Below are 16,409 nucleotides of genomic sequence, written 5' to 3'. Positions count from 1 at the left end.
AACAATCCAGTGTGTCTTTTTTTTTTGGCTTTGGGTGATACACCTGGGGTGCTCAGGAATCATGCCCGGTAGAGCTCATGAAACCATTTAAATCTGGGTCCCTTGAGTGCATGGCAAGCGTCTTAATCTCTGAACTATCTCAATGGCTCTTGAGAGCCTGGTTCCTGATGAGTCTTGGAAATAACTAGTCAGGATGAGTGAACCTAGATGGTCCCAACTGCAGAACAGGGAGGATTTTTTGTTTGTTTTGGGGTCTTGGTGCTTAGGGATCACTCCTGGCGGGGCTCCAAGGATTCTATGGGGTGCCAGGGATTGAACCCAGATCCATCACATGCAAGATAAACACCCTATTTGCTATATTATCACTCTGGCCCTAAGACCTGGGATTTTTTCCATGCACTTTTGTTTTTTCCTTTTTGGGTCACATCCAGCGCTGCTCAGGTGTTACTCCTGGCTCATGCACTCAGGAATTACTCCTGGTGGTGCTCAGGGGACAATATGGAATGCTGGGAGTCGAACCCGGATCAGTGCAAGGCAAATGCCCTATGCACTGTGCTATCGCTCCAGCCCCTCCATGCACTTTTGATATGATTTAGATGTTTTGGTTTTGTGGGGCTTTTGTTTTGTTTGTTTGTTTAGGGCCTCATCGAGCTGTGCTTAGGGCTTCCTCTTGGCTCTGCCACTCAGGAATCATTCCTGGTGGGCCTTGGAGACCATATGGGGTGCTGGGGATGGTATCCAGTTAGTCACGTGCAAGTCACAAGCGCCTTTCCCTCTGGACTGACTCTCAAGCCCACACTTTTGAGTTTGTATGGCTGCAGGGCAGAGTCCAGAATCCTCTACAAAACCAGACAGTTGTCATTGGCCTTGGAGCTACCTTCAGAGCACACAGAACTGGAGATCGTAGTCCAGACCCTTGTCCTAGGAAGGTGACTTCCAAAGATCTCCAGCTTCGGTTTCTGTGTCTGTTACTCTTCTCACCACCCTTTCCTGTGACCTCGGGACTGGATCTGAATACAGTGGTTGCCCTTAAGAATTCCTTGGCGAGGGGCGGGGTGGGGGGGAGCTGGAGCAATAGCATAGCGGGTAGGGCGGTGTGCCTTGCACGCAGCCGACCCAGGTTCGATTCCCAGCATCCCATATAGTTCCCTGAGCACCGCCAGGAGTAATTTCTGAGTGCAGAGCCAAAAATAACCCCTGTGCATCGCCGGGTGTGACCCCCCCAAAAAAAAGAATTCCTTGAAACCAGACGCCATGTGTGCACGGTGAAATATTATCTGTCATCACTGATCCTATTATTGTTACTATGATCTACGCTGGGTGGGGGGTGGTGGACTTACAGTAGAAGAGACTTAAAGGTGCAAAGGGCTTTGGAGTCAGTTTTCAGGAAGGGCGACAATTGTACAGTAGGAAGGATGACATTCCAGGAGCAGCGCGTCCTGGGCGAGCCAACCCTGGTGGCGGCGGCAAGAACTGCATTTGGGCACTAGTAACCAGGTCGCTGCCCCACCTGGCCACTGCCCGGGACAGAGAAGGAGCTAGTGCATGGGCTTTTACGGGACAAGGTTTGGGTCGGAAAATGCAGTGGGAATGGCGCTTATTTTGCATGCTGCTGACCCGGGTTTGTTCATGGCATCATCATGGTCCCCTGAGCGCAGAGCCGGAGTAAGACCAAGAGGACTGCCGTCGTGGCCCAAAAAGCAATTTAAAAAGAAGTTCCTATGAGGTGAGTTTCTTTCCTGATCTACAGAAGGAGAAACTGAGGCAGCATTCTGAATCACCGAAGCAGGGCTAGGATGACAACGAAGAAAAAGAGGAAACCTTAAGTCCACCGTGGAAAAGGAACGGTCACCTTTTTATAAGAGGGAAAGTACCGCGCATTGACCTATGACGTCATCAGGTCGGTGCCCAGCGTAACATCACCTGGACATACTCCTATTTTCCTTCCAGGACAAGTCCTCTGGTAGTTGTGAATCAAGCCTCCGATTGGCTGGTTGCTCCATCAATCTATTTCCTTTCTTTAGTCTTCCGCCCCTCCTCCCGGGCCCGCTTCTGATAGGCTGGCGAGTCCGTCACTTCAGAAAGGTCCGCATTCCTTCCGCCTTTCTCCAGGAGACCGAGGGCGAGGAGGGTGGATTCCAGACGGCTCCCACCTCAGAGGCGCTGATTCGCCCTCTGATTGGCTGCACTGGGTGCCGGTCGCCACGCCACCCGCCATTGATTGGTTATCTGGCCGCCGCTCGGCGCGGCGCCGGCTCCGCCCCCGTCGGGTGTTTGTGGTGGGGCTGCGGAGTCGCCGATCCCGCCGGAAGCTCCAGGACAATGGGGACCCGGGACGACGAGTACGACTACCTATTCAAAGGTGCGGACAGTAGGCCTCTGACAGGCGAGGGAGTGGTGGCCAGGAGGCTGGCCGAGGCTACGCTCCAAGGACCCTGGGCCCAAGTCAGATACTGGGGCTTGGGGCCCGGAGGGTTAGACAGCCGGCAAGGATGGGACAGGCCGAGCTCCATCAGTTTGGGCCCGTTCGCGCGGCTGTCCGGTGCTGGAAGCCCAGAGAGGCCCGAGGACCCTGGGTGGAGCCGGGGCCCGTAGGGGGCGGAGTCTGGAGCGGTGGGCGAGGCCTTGGGGGGCGGGGTTGTGGGTAGGGGGCGGGTCCTCCGTCGCTTTTGGCGGGTCGGGCTAGGTGGAAAGCGCCGTTAGCGTGGGGGCGGGGCCAGTGAGTGGTGGGCGTGTCCTCTGCGGGGTGGGGCTAGCTGGGTGGGGCTCCTTATTAGGTTGGTGAGCCGGGTCTTGATTGGTTGCAGTGCAGCTGGGGGCGGAGCCCGCGAAAGGGCGGAGGGGACAACGAGGCTTGTTGCAAAGGTTTGTGCTAGTTTAGGGGGTCCCTCTGGACTTGGAGTGCATTTAGGGGAGCCTCTAGGCGACTGAATCCTGGCTAGGTGGTTACCTATAGCAAGGATATGCAAAGCTCTCAGTTTATAATTCCCAGTTACCTGCAGCTTTCTCTCTCCTTTCTTTCTCTTACCTTCTTTCTTTTTTTCGTTCCTTTCCTCTTCTGTTCCGTTCTCTTTTCACTCACCCAGCGATGCTCACAGATTACTCCCGGCTCTGTGCTCAGGGAGCCCTCTTGACCATGCTAGGGGGATCTTTTGTGGTGCCAGGGATCAAACCCGGCTCCACCCTTCCTCCGCTTCTCTAAGCACTTTACTCTCGGAAATTCAGTAAGAGCCTCATCACCAGTCTTGGAGGTCCTTATTACTCAGGCCGTCTGCGCAGGGATCTGGAAGCCGGGTTTCTCGGAGACAAGGATACATCAAGTGTCCGTATGACTTACTTCCATACAGAGGGTTAATGTGGGAGATCATGTAGCGGGGACTCACCGCCTTCTCCACCACGCGGCTGATGGGTCTTCGCCAGTGACCTGGAGAGTTTTGTGGCTCCAGGAACTGCTCAAGGCCTGACTGGAGGGGCGCGCTAGCTCTCTGTGCTAGAGCTTAACTGCAGGTGCTGTCAGCCTTTGGCTGACTGCAGAGGACCTGAGAGCTAAGCCCCCAGTCACCTTTGTCTTTGCTCCGTGACGCTTCCACACAAGCTAATTGCCGCCGTTTCCCCTCTTCTGGGGGGCTCGTCCAGTGGTCACATCCAGCTTCTTCTTAGTTTTATTTTTTTTGGGGGGGTGGGAGGGTGGCATATCTAGCAGTGCTTAAGGCTTACTCCTGACTCTGTGCTCAGGGACCACTCCTGGCGGGACTTGGGGGACCCTAAGGGATGCTGAAGATTGAATAGGTCAGCTGTGAGCCTGGCAGACACCCTACCCTACCCCTCTGGATTATTTCCCCACCCTTATATGCAACTTTTTTTTTTTTCCTTTTTGGGTCACATCCGGCGATGCACACGGGTTACTCCTGGCTTTGCACTCAGGAATTACTCCTGGTGGTGCTCGGGGGACCATCTGGGATGCTGGGAATCAAACCTGGGTCTGCCGCGTGCAAGGCAAAGCACCCTACCTGCTGTACTATCGCTCCAGCTCCGATATGCAACATCTTGAGACCGGCAGGGTGAGGCACCTGGGGATCCTGGAGATGTGGCCTGGGGGTGGCAAGGCACATCCAACCTGGAGTATCCACGTGGCCTCGAGCTTCCCCACACAGGGCGAGCCCGTGTCAGGTGCCAGCATGGTGGGCGAGGCGATGTGGTCCCTGAGCATCTGCCCCAAGGTCTTGTTCTTGGGGCTGGAGCAATAGGGCAGCGGGGAGGGCGTTTGCCTTGCCCGAGCTGACCCGGGTCCCATCCCCAGCATCCCACAGCGCCCCCAGAGCCTACTAGGAGTGATTCCTGAGCACGGAGCCAGGAGTCAGCCCCACGCAGTGCTGCGTTGTGGCCCCCAAACAAGCACAAAGGTCTTGTTGTGCTGCTGGGCGGTCAGGTCTCATCTTAAAGGTGGGGGAGCTTTGGGAAGTCCCAGGGAACAGGTGGAGCCCAGCCTTCGATTGTGCTATTCGCCCGGGCTTGCCTGCAGAGAAATGTTCCCTGGGTCTTTCCAGGGCAGAGTGTGTGTCCCGTCCTGTCCCCTCCCCTCCCCCCTGTTTTTGTGGTCAGCCCCACTGGATGTCCTCGAGCGTTGCTGTTTATAAATAACCCCACAGCTCCCGGGCCTTTGTACATCTTGCTGCCCTTTGGGTTATTTCCTTGAAGTCTGTTCCCAGAGCTCCGGTTAGTGGGTCAGGGGCAATGGAGCAGCTGCACGCTCGGGTCCCTGAGGCCGCGGGCTGCAAATACCCGCGCACGCGCGTGTGCGTGTGGGGCGCATGCGCGGGAGGGGCGCCCGCCTGCCCCTCTGGCCGCCCTCATTGGCATCCTTTCCCCGCCAGCGGGCCAGTGAGTTCACCTGTGTCAGTCATCCTGGATTTTAACCCTGATGTTTACTGGGGTTCCCCTGTACCCCACCTGTGGTGATGATCGGGTTTTAGGGGCTTGATTTTTTTTTTTTTGCTTTTTGGGTCACACCCAGCGATGCTCAGGGGTTACTCCTGGTTTTGCACTCAGGAATTACTCCTGGCAGTGCTTGGGGGACCTTATGGGATGCCGGGGATCGAACCCGGGTCGGCCGCGTGCAAGGCAAACGCCCTACCCGCTGTGCTATCGCTCCGGCCCCGGGGCTTGATTTTTTGATGATGATGATGATGATGATAGGGTTTTTAGGTTTGTTTTGATTTTTGTTTGTTTGGTTTTGAGGGGGCCACACCGGCGATGCTCAGGGGTTAGCCCTGGCTCTGCACTCAGGAATCACTCCTGGCGGGTGCTGGGGGTTCAGACCTGGGTTTGCCTCGTGCAAGGCCAACACCCTCCCCGCTGTCCTGTCATTTCTGGCCCCCCGACCCCATCTTCAGTTTCCTCTGTTGAACTCTCTGAAACAGGAAAGTCCGTGTGGACTTTGGCTAAACCAGAGGCCGGCAGCAGGCAGGCATTTGCCACCAACAGGGTGGGCAGAGCTGTGGATTCAGGGGCCCCCCAAGACCTGTGGCCCCTCCGCTTAGAGAATGAGGTCAGGCTGGGGTTCTAGCAGGTGTCCAAGAGCCCACCCTGCTGGAAGATTCCAGAGGACTCACATTCCCCCACCACTGGGGGAGGGGGTATGCTTAGGGGTTGCCCTGATTCTCCCTCTCTCCTCTCTCTCTCTCTCTCTCTCTCTCTCTCTCTCTCTCTCTCTCTCTCTCTCTCTCTCTCTCTCTCTCCTCTCTCCTCTCTCTCTCCCCTCTCCTCTCTCTCCTCTCTCTCTCTCCTCTCTCTCCTCTCTCTCTCTTCTCTCTCTCTCTCTCTCTCTCTCTCTCTCTCTCTCTCTCTCTCTCTCTCTCTCTCTCCCCTCTCTCCCCCCCCTCTGGTTTTGGTGCCACAGCGGCAGTGCTCAGGGCTGACTTCTGTCCTGTGCTCAGGGATCCTGGCGGGGCTTGGGGGACCCTGCAGGGTACAGGGCATCAATCCCTGCCCAGCCAGGTGCAAGGCCAGTGCTGTTTCATACCCCCCCCCATTCTAGCTGGGCTCCCCCCTCCCCGCCCTGTCACCTTCCCGGCCCTGCCCTTGACCCAGAGGCCGCACCCTCCCCCAAGCACTGCCCCCACCCCAAGTGTATCCCTCCCGCCCCTGCCACTGCTTTCCTTCTGGTGGCCACACTGGCGCTTGGCTCCCTGCTGACCTCCGAGGCCCCAGGTCCCCTGGGTTCCCCCCCATTCCGTGGCCTGCCTTCCCTCAGGAGAACCCGGGCGTGTTTATTGGGGCCTAATTATAGCACCTCACATTTCTCCTGCGGACTCTGCAGCTCTCCAGCCCCGGGCCTGCTGCCCAACCCGGTGTGTGTGGGGGCACCCCTGTCTCCTCCGAGGTGACCAGGCTACTGGTCCCCCGGGGGCCTGGCTGGAGGGAGGACGTGGGGCGCGTGCGGGGCGGCTGTCCCAGGAGATGCCCTTCTCGGAAAGGGGGTGCAGCTGGCTGGCTCCCGAGGAGCTGACCTGGCTCCCAGGGTGGGGGCTCAGCTCTTTTTGCTGAGCAAGCACACCTCAGACACTTCTCGACCCAGCCTGGGCAGGGTCCCCGCCCTCCCCCCCACCTCCCCCGGACCTCTAGTCGCACCCCCCCTTTCCAAGAAGCTTCTCACCTGCGTCCCAGCTTTGGCCTCCTTTCTCCTTGGCGCTCTGATTTTCTAGGGATCCCCGCTCAGGCTTGATCCAGCCATGACACCCGTCCCCCGGACCCTCCCCCTAGCCGATCAGATCAGGGAGGGCTTCCTGGAGGAAGCCAGTGGGCCTGGACAACTGCCCCCCACCCCCGGCATGGATGCTCTAGCCCTGTGGGTCCTCATTCTCCCACAGGGGCCCCGAGCTATTTGTTGTTGCCGGTCCAGCGTGCTTGGCTCTGACAGGGAGGGGTTATGTGGTTGCAGGCACCTCCAAGTGGTGCCACCAACTTTTGTGCAAGTGCCAAGGGCCTGTCCTCAGGGGCCCTTTCCGGGCTCCAAGACCGCAGCTGGCCAGTGTCGCCTCTCATGTTGCCACCTTTGACCCCCGGCCTAGGCACGTGCCTATGAGCAATAAACCGAAGAATCTGGGCCCCACTGGAGGGGCCGAGGACACTGGTGGGGGTGGGGGGTCTAGGGTGTGTGTCCCCTCCCCATGGGGCTGGAGCCGTCATATAGAAGGTAGCACATTTAGGGCTGGAGCAATAGCACAGTGGGTAGGGCGTTTGCCTTGCACACGGCCGACCTGGGTTCGATCCCCGGCATCCCATATGGTCCCCCAAGCACTGCCAGGAGTATTTCCTGAGTGCAGAGCCAGGAGTAACCCCTGAGCAATGTCAGGTGTGACCCAAAAAGCAAAAAAAAACAACAAAACAAAACCCAGCAGAGGGCAACACATTTGCATTGTGCAATAGACAGCTGACCCGAGTTCCATCCCTGGCACCCCAGGGGGTCTCCTGAACCCCGCCAAGAGTGCTCCCTGAGCACAGAGCCAGGAGTAACCCCTGAGCATAGTCAGGTGTGGCTCAGAAAAAAACCACAACTGTATCCCAGAGGCTGCTCTGTCTGACCAAGGTGGGGAGGGGGGCAGTTAGTGACTTCTGGGGACCCTCCTTTTTCCCCACAGGCAGCTTCTGTGGGAAAGCAGGTGAGGGGTTGGGGTGGGCACCCCCGTCTTGAGCCTTGCCCACCTGGTTGGCCCCGGTTCCCCTGCCTGTCTTCTCAGCAGCTCCCTCTTTGGCAGATTTGGTGACCCAGTGTTGCCTGAGGATGCGGCTGCATTCCGGGCCTCATGGGCCAGCCCAGGCCAGGCCGTGTGTTTCTGGGGAGAGGCTGGTCTTAACCCCTGTGGATTCATTTTTTAAAAAATTATTATTATTATTACTTTTTTGTTTTGTTTTGATTTTGCCTTTTGGGTCACACCCAGTGATGCTCAGGGGTTATTCCTGGCTCATGCACTTAGGGATTACTCCTGGCGGTGCTCGGGGGACCATATGGGATGCCAGGGATCGAACCCGGGTCAGCCGTGTGCAAGACAAACGGCCTGTCTGCTATACTATTGTTTCGACCCCTTATTATTACTTTTTTTGCCCAGCGATGGGGCGAACCACACTCAGCAATGCTCAGGGCTTCCTCCTGGCTCTCCTGGCGGTGCTCGAAGGACCCTTCGGGATGCCGGGGATCAAAACCTGGCCGGCCGCATGCAAGACTAGTGCCCTCCCCCACCAGCTGTCCTGTCGCTCCAGCCCTCGGGAGTTTTGGTTTTTGAAATCATTTTCTTTCAAGGGCCAGATCCTGAGCGCAGGGCCAGACAGAAACCCCAAGCACCACTGGGTGTGGCCCAGGAACAAAAAAAATTAAATAAGGAATAAAAAAAAAAATTATTTTCTGACACTGGCACTTGCAGTACCAGGGATCATGCCCCAAGGCCTCACCCCCTACAAAGACAGATGCTCTCCAGCTGAGCCCCCGTCCGGCTATAGGGTTTTGAAGGCTGCATAGGAGTTTGACAGCCCTCCTTGGGGTCAGCATGTCTTGACTAGTGGGAAAGAAGGAGCCAAACCCAGAGCCCCGATCTCAGCCCTGGACCCAGGAAATAGGGGTTCCAGTCCCACCAAGGCCATCCTCCTGCGTGGGGACCCTGGGCCCGGTCCCCTGGCTGGAGGTGAGTGGGCACCTGCGGATCTCTCACATCTGCTCAGACCTTGGCCTTGTCCCTGCCTGTGTCTGGGGCGATGCTCAGGCCTGACCCCGGGCTCTGCACTCAGGAATCACTCCTGGAGGGGCTCAGAGGACCTTATGGGGTACCGGGGATCAAACCCGGGTCAGCCGTGTACAAGGCCTTCCCTGCTGTCCCATGGTGCCAGCCAGGGGCCTTAGTTCTGGCCGAGGGAGGTGGTGCAGGGGAGCTTTCTCCGTGCAGGCCTGGGAAGCCGAGGCTCTTGTTTTGGGCTTCAGAGCGTCTACCTCGTAAGGATGAAAGGGGGCCAGGACTGGGGTGGGGTGGTGGTGGCTCGAGCTCTCGATCCCGAAGCCGGTTTGTGCAGTGGGTTATGTGGGTGCTCTTCTTCTTTTTTTTTTGGGTCACACCTGGCGATGCACAGGTGTTACTGCTGGCTCTGCACTCAGGAATTACTCCTGGCGGTGCTCAGGGGACCATTTGGGATGCTGGGACTCGAACCTGGGTCAGCCGCATGCAAGGCAAACGCCCTACCACTGTGCTATTGCTCCAGCCCCTATGTGGGTGCTCTTGAACTTGATGGGGCTCTTCCCGTGTGCCCCAGGGAACAGGCTATCCCCAGTCTGACAAGAACATCAGCCCTGCGTTGCGGGCGGGCGTGGATGCGGAGAGTGGACTCGAGCATGAGAGTGGCGCTGGGGAGCCCCATCCTCTTCTCCATCGGCGCACCCCCAGGAAGAATGGGGGGCTGGAGCCCCGTGAATGCCTGGGGAAGGCCAAGGGGTGGGTGTACACACAGGCTCCAGGTCCTAGGAAGGAGGCAGTGGGAGCAGGAGGAGCACAGGGCAGGTTGGGGGGGACAGGTAGACACAGAGGATGCCTATGTGCATGTGTACATATGTGTCCACATGTGTATATACATGTTTGTGTGTCTCCATGTCTGTGTGTGTACATTTCTGCGTGCGTGCATGCATATATGTGCGTGTATGAATGTGAGTGCATATATGCATGCGTGCGTATATGCATGTCTGTGTGTATGCATGCGTGGTTGAACGCATGTATGCATGTGCATGCATGTCAGCATGCGTACATGCATATGTGTATCATGTGTGCATGTCTGTGTGCCTGTGATGGCCTGCATGCATGCATGTTTGTGTGCATGCATGAATATGTGCGTGCATGTAAATGCGTGCGTGCGTGTGAACATTCATGTCTGTATGTGTGCTTGTTTGCATTCATTCTGTGTGTGTGCATGGTCCTGGGTCCTTGCTGGGTTTCAGGATAACGCGCGCCCCCTGGTGACCATACCAAGAATCACCTGTTCGTTGGGATGAAGTGAGTGGTACCTGAGAGATAAGGCCAGGAGACTTAGGTTCTGGGACTGGCTGTCTGGGGTCTCAGGCGCTTGTGTTTTACGAGTCTGACCTGGGCTCGGTCCCTGACTCCGAATAAGGTTACTGAAGTACCACTAGGAGTTACCCCAGACCACAGAACCAGGAGTAGCCCCTGAGCACTGCCAGGCATGGCACTAAAGCCAACATCCCCGGGTGTGGGGGGGGGGGGAGGAGAGAGAGAGAGAGAGAGAGAGAGAGAGAGAGAGAGACAGAGACAGAGACAGAGAGAGACAGAGAGAGACAGAGAGAGACAGAGACAGAGACAGAGACAGAGACAGAGAGAGAGAGAGGAGAGAGGAGAGAAGAGAGAGAGAATCTTCACAGCAGGGGGACTGGGCAGCAGACAGGCTGACCCCTCTTGGATGCCAGGCACCGCCACCTCCCACGCTCCCATACTCTGGACACCCTGTGGTGTCTCTCTGCACAGTACAGAGGCCCAGGGTGGCGCTTATCCACTCAGGGACCCTGGAAGGCTGCCGGCCTGGGCCACCAGAGCCTGGGTGTCTGGCTGGGACCTTGGAGGCACGGCAGCTGGGGAGAAAGGGAGGGACCCTCTGAGCAACTCTGTTCCAGAGGGCTCCTGCCCCACGGCCCCAGGACACTGCAGGATGGGGGCGAACTGTGTGCAGGAAGCGGGTCTGGGGCGACCCTCAGAGGGCCGGAGTGACGGCAGACGGAGACAGGACAGTGGGGAGGGTGCTCGCCTGGCACACAGCTGACACAGGTTTGATTCCCAGCATTGCAGAAGGTCCCCGGCCCCCCACCAAACATGATTCCCGAGCACAAAGCCAGGAGTCTGCCCTGAGCACCGTGAGGTGTGGCCCCACATAATAAATCCAAAAATCCAAGGGTTGGAGTGCTTGCGTGGCCTGGCTAAGTCCCTGGGTTTGATTCCCAGCGCCATGTGGCGCCCCCCACAGTGTTGCAGATCCCAGCATTGGACGTGTCAGGGCTGTACAGCCAGGCTGAGCATCACTGCCAGTGGCCCCTGGGTCCCCCAGCACTGCTCCTGGGTCAGGGGGTGGGCCCGGATCAGGGGTGGGGGGAAGCGGATGATAGCAGTGATGGCAGTGAGCAAGCAGCCTGGATGTTCCCTGAGGCCCCTCCTCCTGGACACAGTTCCTGTGGCCCAGAGAGGGCAAGCGACCTGCCCAAGGTCTCTCAGCCTCCTTCCCGGCTGCCGGGCTGCTGCCGTGGAGGGTGGCGGGGCTCTCACCTGTGTCTCTGCCTGAACACCACCCCCTCTCCTGCAGTGGTGCTCATCGGGGACTCGGGCGTGGGGAAGAGCAACCTGCTGTCTCGCTTCACCCGCAATGAGTTCAACCTGGAGAGCAAGAGCACCATCGGTGTGGAGTTCGCCACGCGCAGCATCCAGGTGGACAGCAAGACCATCAAGGCGCAGATCTGGGACACAGCCGGCCAGGAGCGCTACCGTGCCATCACCTCCGCGTGAGCCCCAAGGGGAAGATGGGGCGGGGAGGGGGGGTCTCCTCGCCAGTAGCGGCATGGCTGGGCCAGGGCCAGCCCCCGGGGGCTTCTCTGCCCCCACCCTCCTCCGGGCGCTGGACTACGGGGGTTGGGATCTGAACACTTTCTTTTCTTTTTTTTTTGGAGGGGGGCCACACTTGGTGACGCTTAGGACTGAGCCCCGGCTCGGCACTCGGGGCTCAGTCCTGGCGGGGCTCGGAGGCCCCTAGGGGGTGCTGGGGATCAAACCTGGGTCGGTCGCGTGCAAGGCAAACACCCTCACCCCACTGCCCGAGCGCGCCTTCTCCTCGTTCCTTGTTTGGTTGGTTTGTTTTTGTTTGGGGGCCACTGCTGGTGGTGTTCAGGGCTGACTCCTGGCTCTGTGCTCAGGGATCACTCCTGGCTGGGTTTGGGGACCCTACGGGATGCCTGGGTTTTAAGCTGGGCAAGCAAGCAGCCTCTCCACTGTACTACTTCTCTGGTGCTCAGAGTCTGAGCATTCGTGGTGGCTCAGAGGCCCACCGCCCCATGTCCATAGCTCTCGGACCTCTCCGAACCAGCCCTCCCTGTCATCTGTCACTAGCTGTCCTCTGAGGCTCCTTAATGCCCAGGGTGGGGGATGGGTTGTCCTTCAGTGACCCTGAAGGGCTGATCCTAGGGGCATCCGGTGATGCTCAGGGGTTACTCCTGGCTCATGCACTCAGAAATTACTCCTGGTGGTGCTCAGGGGACCCTATGGGATGCTGGGAATGGAATCCCTGTCGTCTGCGTGCAAGGCAGACGTCTTACCCGTTGCGCTATCGCTCCAGCCCCGGGCATCTGCTGTTGTCCAGCTGCAAGCCCTTCCCTCAGGCAGCTGCTCCGCCTGGTTCCCCAGCTGGTGTCTGACCTCTGGCCCCCTCCCCAGTTGGCCCACCGCCCCACATCTTTCCAAGTGGGTGGGGCGGTCACGGCTCACCCCTGCCCCCTGTTGGCCGGCGCAGGTACTACCGCGGGGCGGTGGGCGCGCTGCTGGTGTACGACATCGCCAAGCATCTGACCTACGAGAACGTGGAGCGCTGGTTGAAGGAGCTGCGGGACCACGCGGACAGCAACATCGTCATCATGCTGGTGGGCAACAAGAGCGACCTGCGCCACCTGCGGGCTGTGCCTACCGACGAAGCCCGCGCCTTTGCCGGTGAGAGGGGCGGGGCCACCCACCCCACCCCTCCCCAGCCCCCACCACACCCCTGCTCCAGGAGCCCGACAATCAGGGAACCTCAGAGCAGCATCCGGAAGGCTGGGTGCTCGGGGGTACCGGGAAGCCAGGCCCTCCACCCCACCCCTGCATTATTCTTTGCATCTTTTGGGGTGCTCACTTGGTGGCGCCCAGGGATCACTCCTGGTGGGGCTCGGGGAACCCTAAGGGGTGCTGGGGATCGCATCTGGGTCAGCTGTGTGCAGAGCAAACGCCCTCCATGTTATCCTCTTGGGGGGGGCGGACCCATATTCCCCCACTCTCTCACTTCCTGTGTGGCCAGTGCCCCAGTGACATGCACCCACATATTTTAGTTGTGTTTCTGCCTGGGGGAGGCGGCTCAGTGCTGTTTGCAGGTGTGGGGGTAGGGGAGGTCCCTGACCCTCTTCGTCAGAGCCTGTAGGTTGGGGTGCTGGCTGGCGTTGAGGGTGGGTGCCTGTGTGCGGGGGAGGGTTGTTGTGTTGTGTGTGTGTATGTGTGTGTGTGTGTGTGTGTGTATGTGTATGTGTATGCTTGCACCAGTGCCCTTGAGCAGATGCCCGGCTCTTTCAGAAAAGAACAATTTGTCCTTCATCGAGACCTCGGCCTTGGACTCCACCAACGTGGAGGAGGCGTTTAAAAACATCTTAACAGGTACTGCCCGTGGAGCCCCCTCCCCCCAACCCCCCTGGTGTGTCACCTGGCCCAGATACTGTGCCCGGAGCTCCCTGCCAGCCTGATGTGGGGTGGAGGGGGTCTGCCCTGGACATTGTTGGGGTTTCCCAGCCTTGAGCCCGGGGCCAGAGCTACAGTGCAGCAGGGAGGGGGCGCTGGCCTTATCCGTCTGTCCCGGCTTTGGTCCCCTGGCATCCCATCGGGCCTCCGGGGCACCGCCAGGAGCGACTCCCGAGTGCAGAACCAGGAGTCAGCCCTGAGCACCAACCAAGAAAGTGAAGCCCGCCCCCCCTTGTGCGCTACCACACGCCCGCAGCTCACGTCTCCTCCCCTCCCCCCTCCCCGCAGAGATCTACCGCATCGTGTCCCAGAAGCAGATCGCGGACCGTGCGGCGCACGACGAATCGCCAGGCAACAACGTGGTGGACATCAGCGTCCCGCCCACCACGGACGGCCAGAAGCCCAGCAGGCTGCAGTGTTGTCAGAACCTGTGACCGCCCTCGGCCCCCCGGCCCCGCCCCTCCTCTGTGGCACCCACCCCCACCCGGCCCCCTTCTCCCTCCCAGCAAGCTCCAGACGGCCCGGCCTGGGTGGTGGTGGTGGAGGGGGATCACCCGGGAAGAACGGAAAGCTGGGAGCCCCCACCCCCACCCACCCCCGGCTGCCCGTCACCCCTGTGCTTCCTGGGAGGGCGGAGGGGGTGCAGCCTGGACGGGGCGGCCCGAGGCCGGAAGAAGGACCCCCACCTGCAGATTCCACGCCGCCTCTGCCCTGTCCTGCCCAGCTGGCCTCTGCACCCCGAACCCCGCTGCAGGCGGAGGGCGCGGCACCCTCTCCTCCGGGGAGCACCCAGGCCAGCGGGGGTGCTCGTTCGGGGTTTCCCCCACCCCGCCGCCCCCAGCAGCCCCGCACTGCACCTGCCTGCGGGAGAAGCCGCCCCCTCTCCCCGCACGCGCGCGCACTCTCTCCCGCACCCCTCCCCCCCATGCCCTCTCTGTCTCGTCTCCCCCTGACCCTGCACCCCACCCCTGTCTGGTCAGGAGTCTGGGCGAGTGAAGCAATATCTCCTTGTTTTGTACATACGCTCTTGTAGACTTCGGTTTTGTTTTCCTGTTTGGTTTTCGGTTGATTGTAGAGAAACATACTTTATACACTTTGTAAGATGACGCCAAACCCCAGCTCTCGGGTCTCTTATTCTCCCCGCCCCCGCCCCCTCCCAGCCCTCTTTCCCCCTGCCCTGCTGTCACCCTCCAGCCTCATCTCTCCCCTAGCACCCCTCGAACTCCCCCCCCTCCTCTCGCCAGTGCCCTTACTGAAATGTATAATCCGACTTCCTGTCCACGCGCCTCTGTTTTCTTTCTCTCGGCCAGGCAGCGTCCAGCACAGTCTCTCGCTGAGCTGATCCCAGGACACCCCCACTTCCACGCCCACACCCCCCCTCAATTCCCTGGGTCCCCACTACGGGGAGGATGGAACTTGCCCCACACCCTCATGAACTGGCCCCTTACATCTGCCAGGATCACCCACTGTGCTGAGGGCCCCTAACCCAACCCCCCAAGCTGGCCAGTCATGTCTGGGGTCTGAGCCATGCCAGTTCCCCCTCCCCCACGGCAGCTGGCCCTATCCCAAGGACCCTGGAGAGGGTGCCCAGGAGGGCGCATAGTTGCCCCGGCTCCACTGGGAAGGACACTGGCCACCCCCATAGCCCAGAACTAACCCCTGCACCATCCCCATGACCCACCCAGTTTTGCCTCCCTGCTGGGGGCACGCAGAAGTTCCAGCTTGGGTTCCAAGCCTCCTACCCTCACCCCCAAGTGGGCCAGCTACATTGGACACTCTGCCCAGAGGGGGAGGCAAAGCCAGCCAGAACCTTCCAGAAGAGCATCCACCACGTGTGGTCCCCACCCCCGACCCCCACATAACAACAGAGTTACAGAAGCACTGTCATTTCTGCCCTAGCTGATGGAGTATTCAGAACCACCCCTGGAAAATGGGTTTCATTTGTGACCCCCGATTCACCATGGGATGATGGGGAGATGCTTCCCACAAGGATAGTAAGAGAAGTGGCCCCCAGGGATGCAGCTGATCAGGGGAGCATCTGCCCTGCAGGTATGAGGGACTGAGGCGCTGGGATCAGAGATGATACAGAGCTTAAAAGACTAATATTGATGGGCCCAAGAGATGGTACAGCCACGCTCGCCTTGCACATGGGCTGCAGACATGGCTTCGATCCCCTGCACCCCACATGGTCCCACGAGTTCCTCCAGGAGTGCTTCCTGAGTACAGAGACACAAGTAATTCCTGAGTTTAGCTGTTGTGGCCCCAAAATAAACCAAAAAAATACACGCATGAGGTCAACATCAGATTCCCCAAAGCACCACCAGGGGTCGCTCGGGAGCACAGCCAGGAGTAGCCCCTAGCACCACCAGGGGTCGCTGTTGAACACTATTGGGGGAGAGGAGGGGAACACGGGATTTTGAGATACGCAATACCCCTGAATATCTGGTTCTACTGCTGGCATGTTGAGCACTGTGGACGGAGCGTGTGGCGCCGCATCAAAATGACCACCACGAAAAAGGGCAAAAATCGAGTGCAGGGGGTTGGAGCGATAGCACAGCAGGTAGGGCGTTTGCCTTGCACGTGGCCGACCCCGGTTCGATTCCCAGCATCCCATATGGTTCCCCGAGCACCGCCAGTTGTAATTCTTGAGTGCAGAGCCAGGAGTAACCTCTGGACATCGCCGGGTGTGACCCAAAAAACAAAAACAAAAATGCCATTTGTTGAATTCCTAGAATAAGCCAGAACGCCCTAGCAGAGGGATAAAAGTCAGCTGGAGCAGGTAGGGCGCTTGCTTTACATGCGGCTGACCTGGTTATAATCCCCACAATCCCATATGGTCCCACAAGCCCTGCCGGGAGAGATCCCTGAGCACAAAGCCAGGACTCAGCCCTGAGCAAGGCTTGG

At 59.1% G+C, this 16,409-nt stretch overlaps 1 protein-coding gene across 1 annotated transcript; it reads left to right on the top strand.

Moving 5' to 3' along the window:
* The first annotated feature begins 2,214 nt into the window (after positions 1–2,214).
* On the top strand, positions 2,215–14,784 carry RAB11B (RAB11B, member RAS oncogene family). Its single transcript, XM_004614763.2, has 5 exons — positions 2,215–2,362; positions 11,341–11,536; positions 12,538–12,731; positions 13,344–13,424; positions 13,794–14,784. The coding sequence occupies exons 1-5, from the start codon at positions 2,323–2,325 to the stop codon at positions 13,937–13,939; spliced, it is 657 nt and encodes a 218-aa protein (XP_004614820.1). The 5' UTR covers positions 2,215–2,322; the 3' UTR covers positions 13,940–14,784.
* The last annotated feature ends 1,625 nt before the right edge of the window (positions 14,785–16,409 follow it).

The sequence above is a fragment of the Sorex araneus genome, chromosome 2, assembly GCF_027595985.1.
Source record: "Sorex araneus isolate mSorAra2 chromosome 2, mSorAra2.pri, whole genome shotgun sequence".
Taxonomy (NCBI): Eukaryota; Metazoa; Chordata; class Mammalia; order Eulipotyphla; family Soricidae; genus Sorex; species Sorex araneus.
The sequence above is the reverse complement of the archived record's forward strand: the minus strand, read 5'-3'. Positions and strand labels throughout refer to the sequence as shown.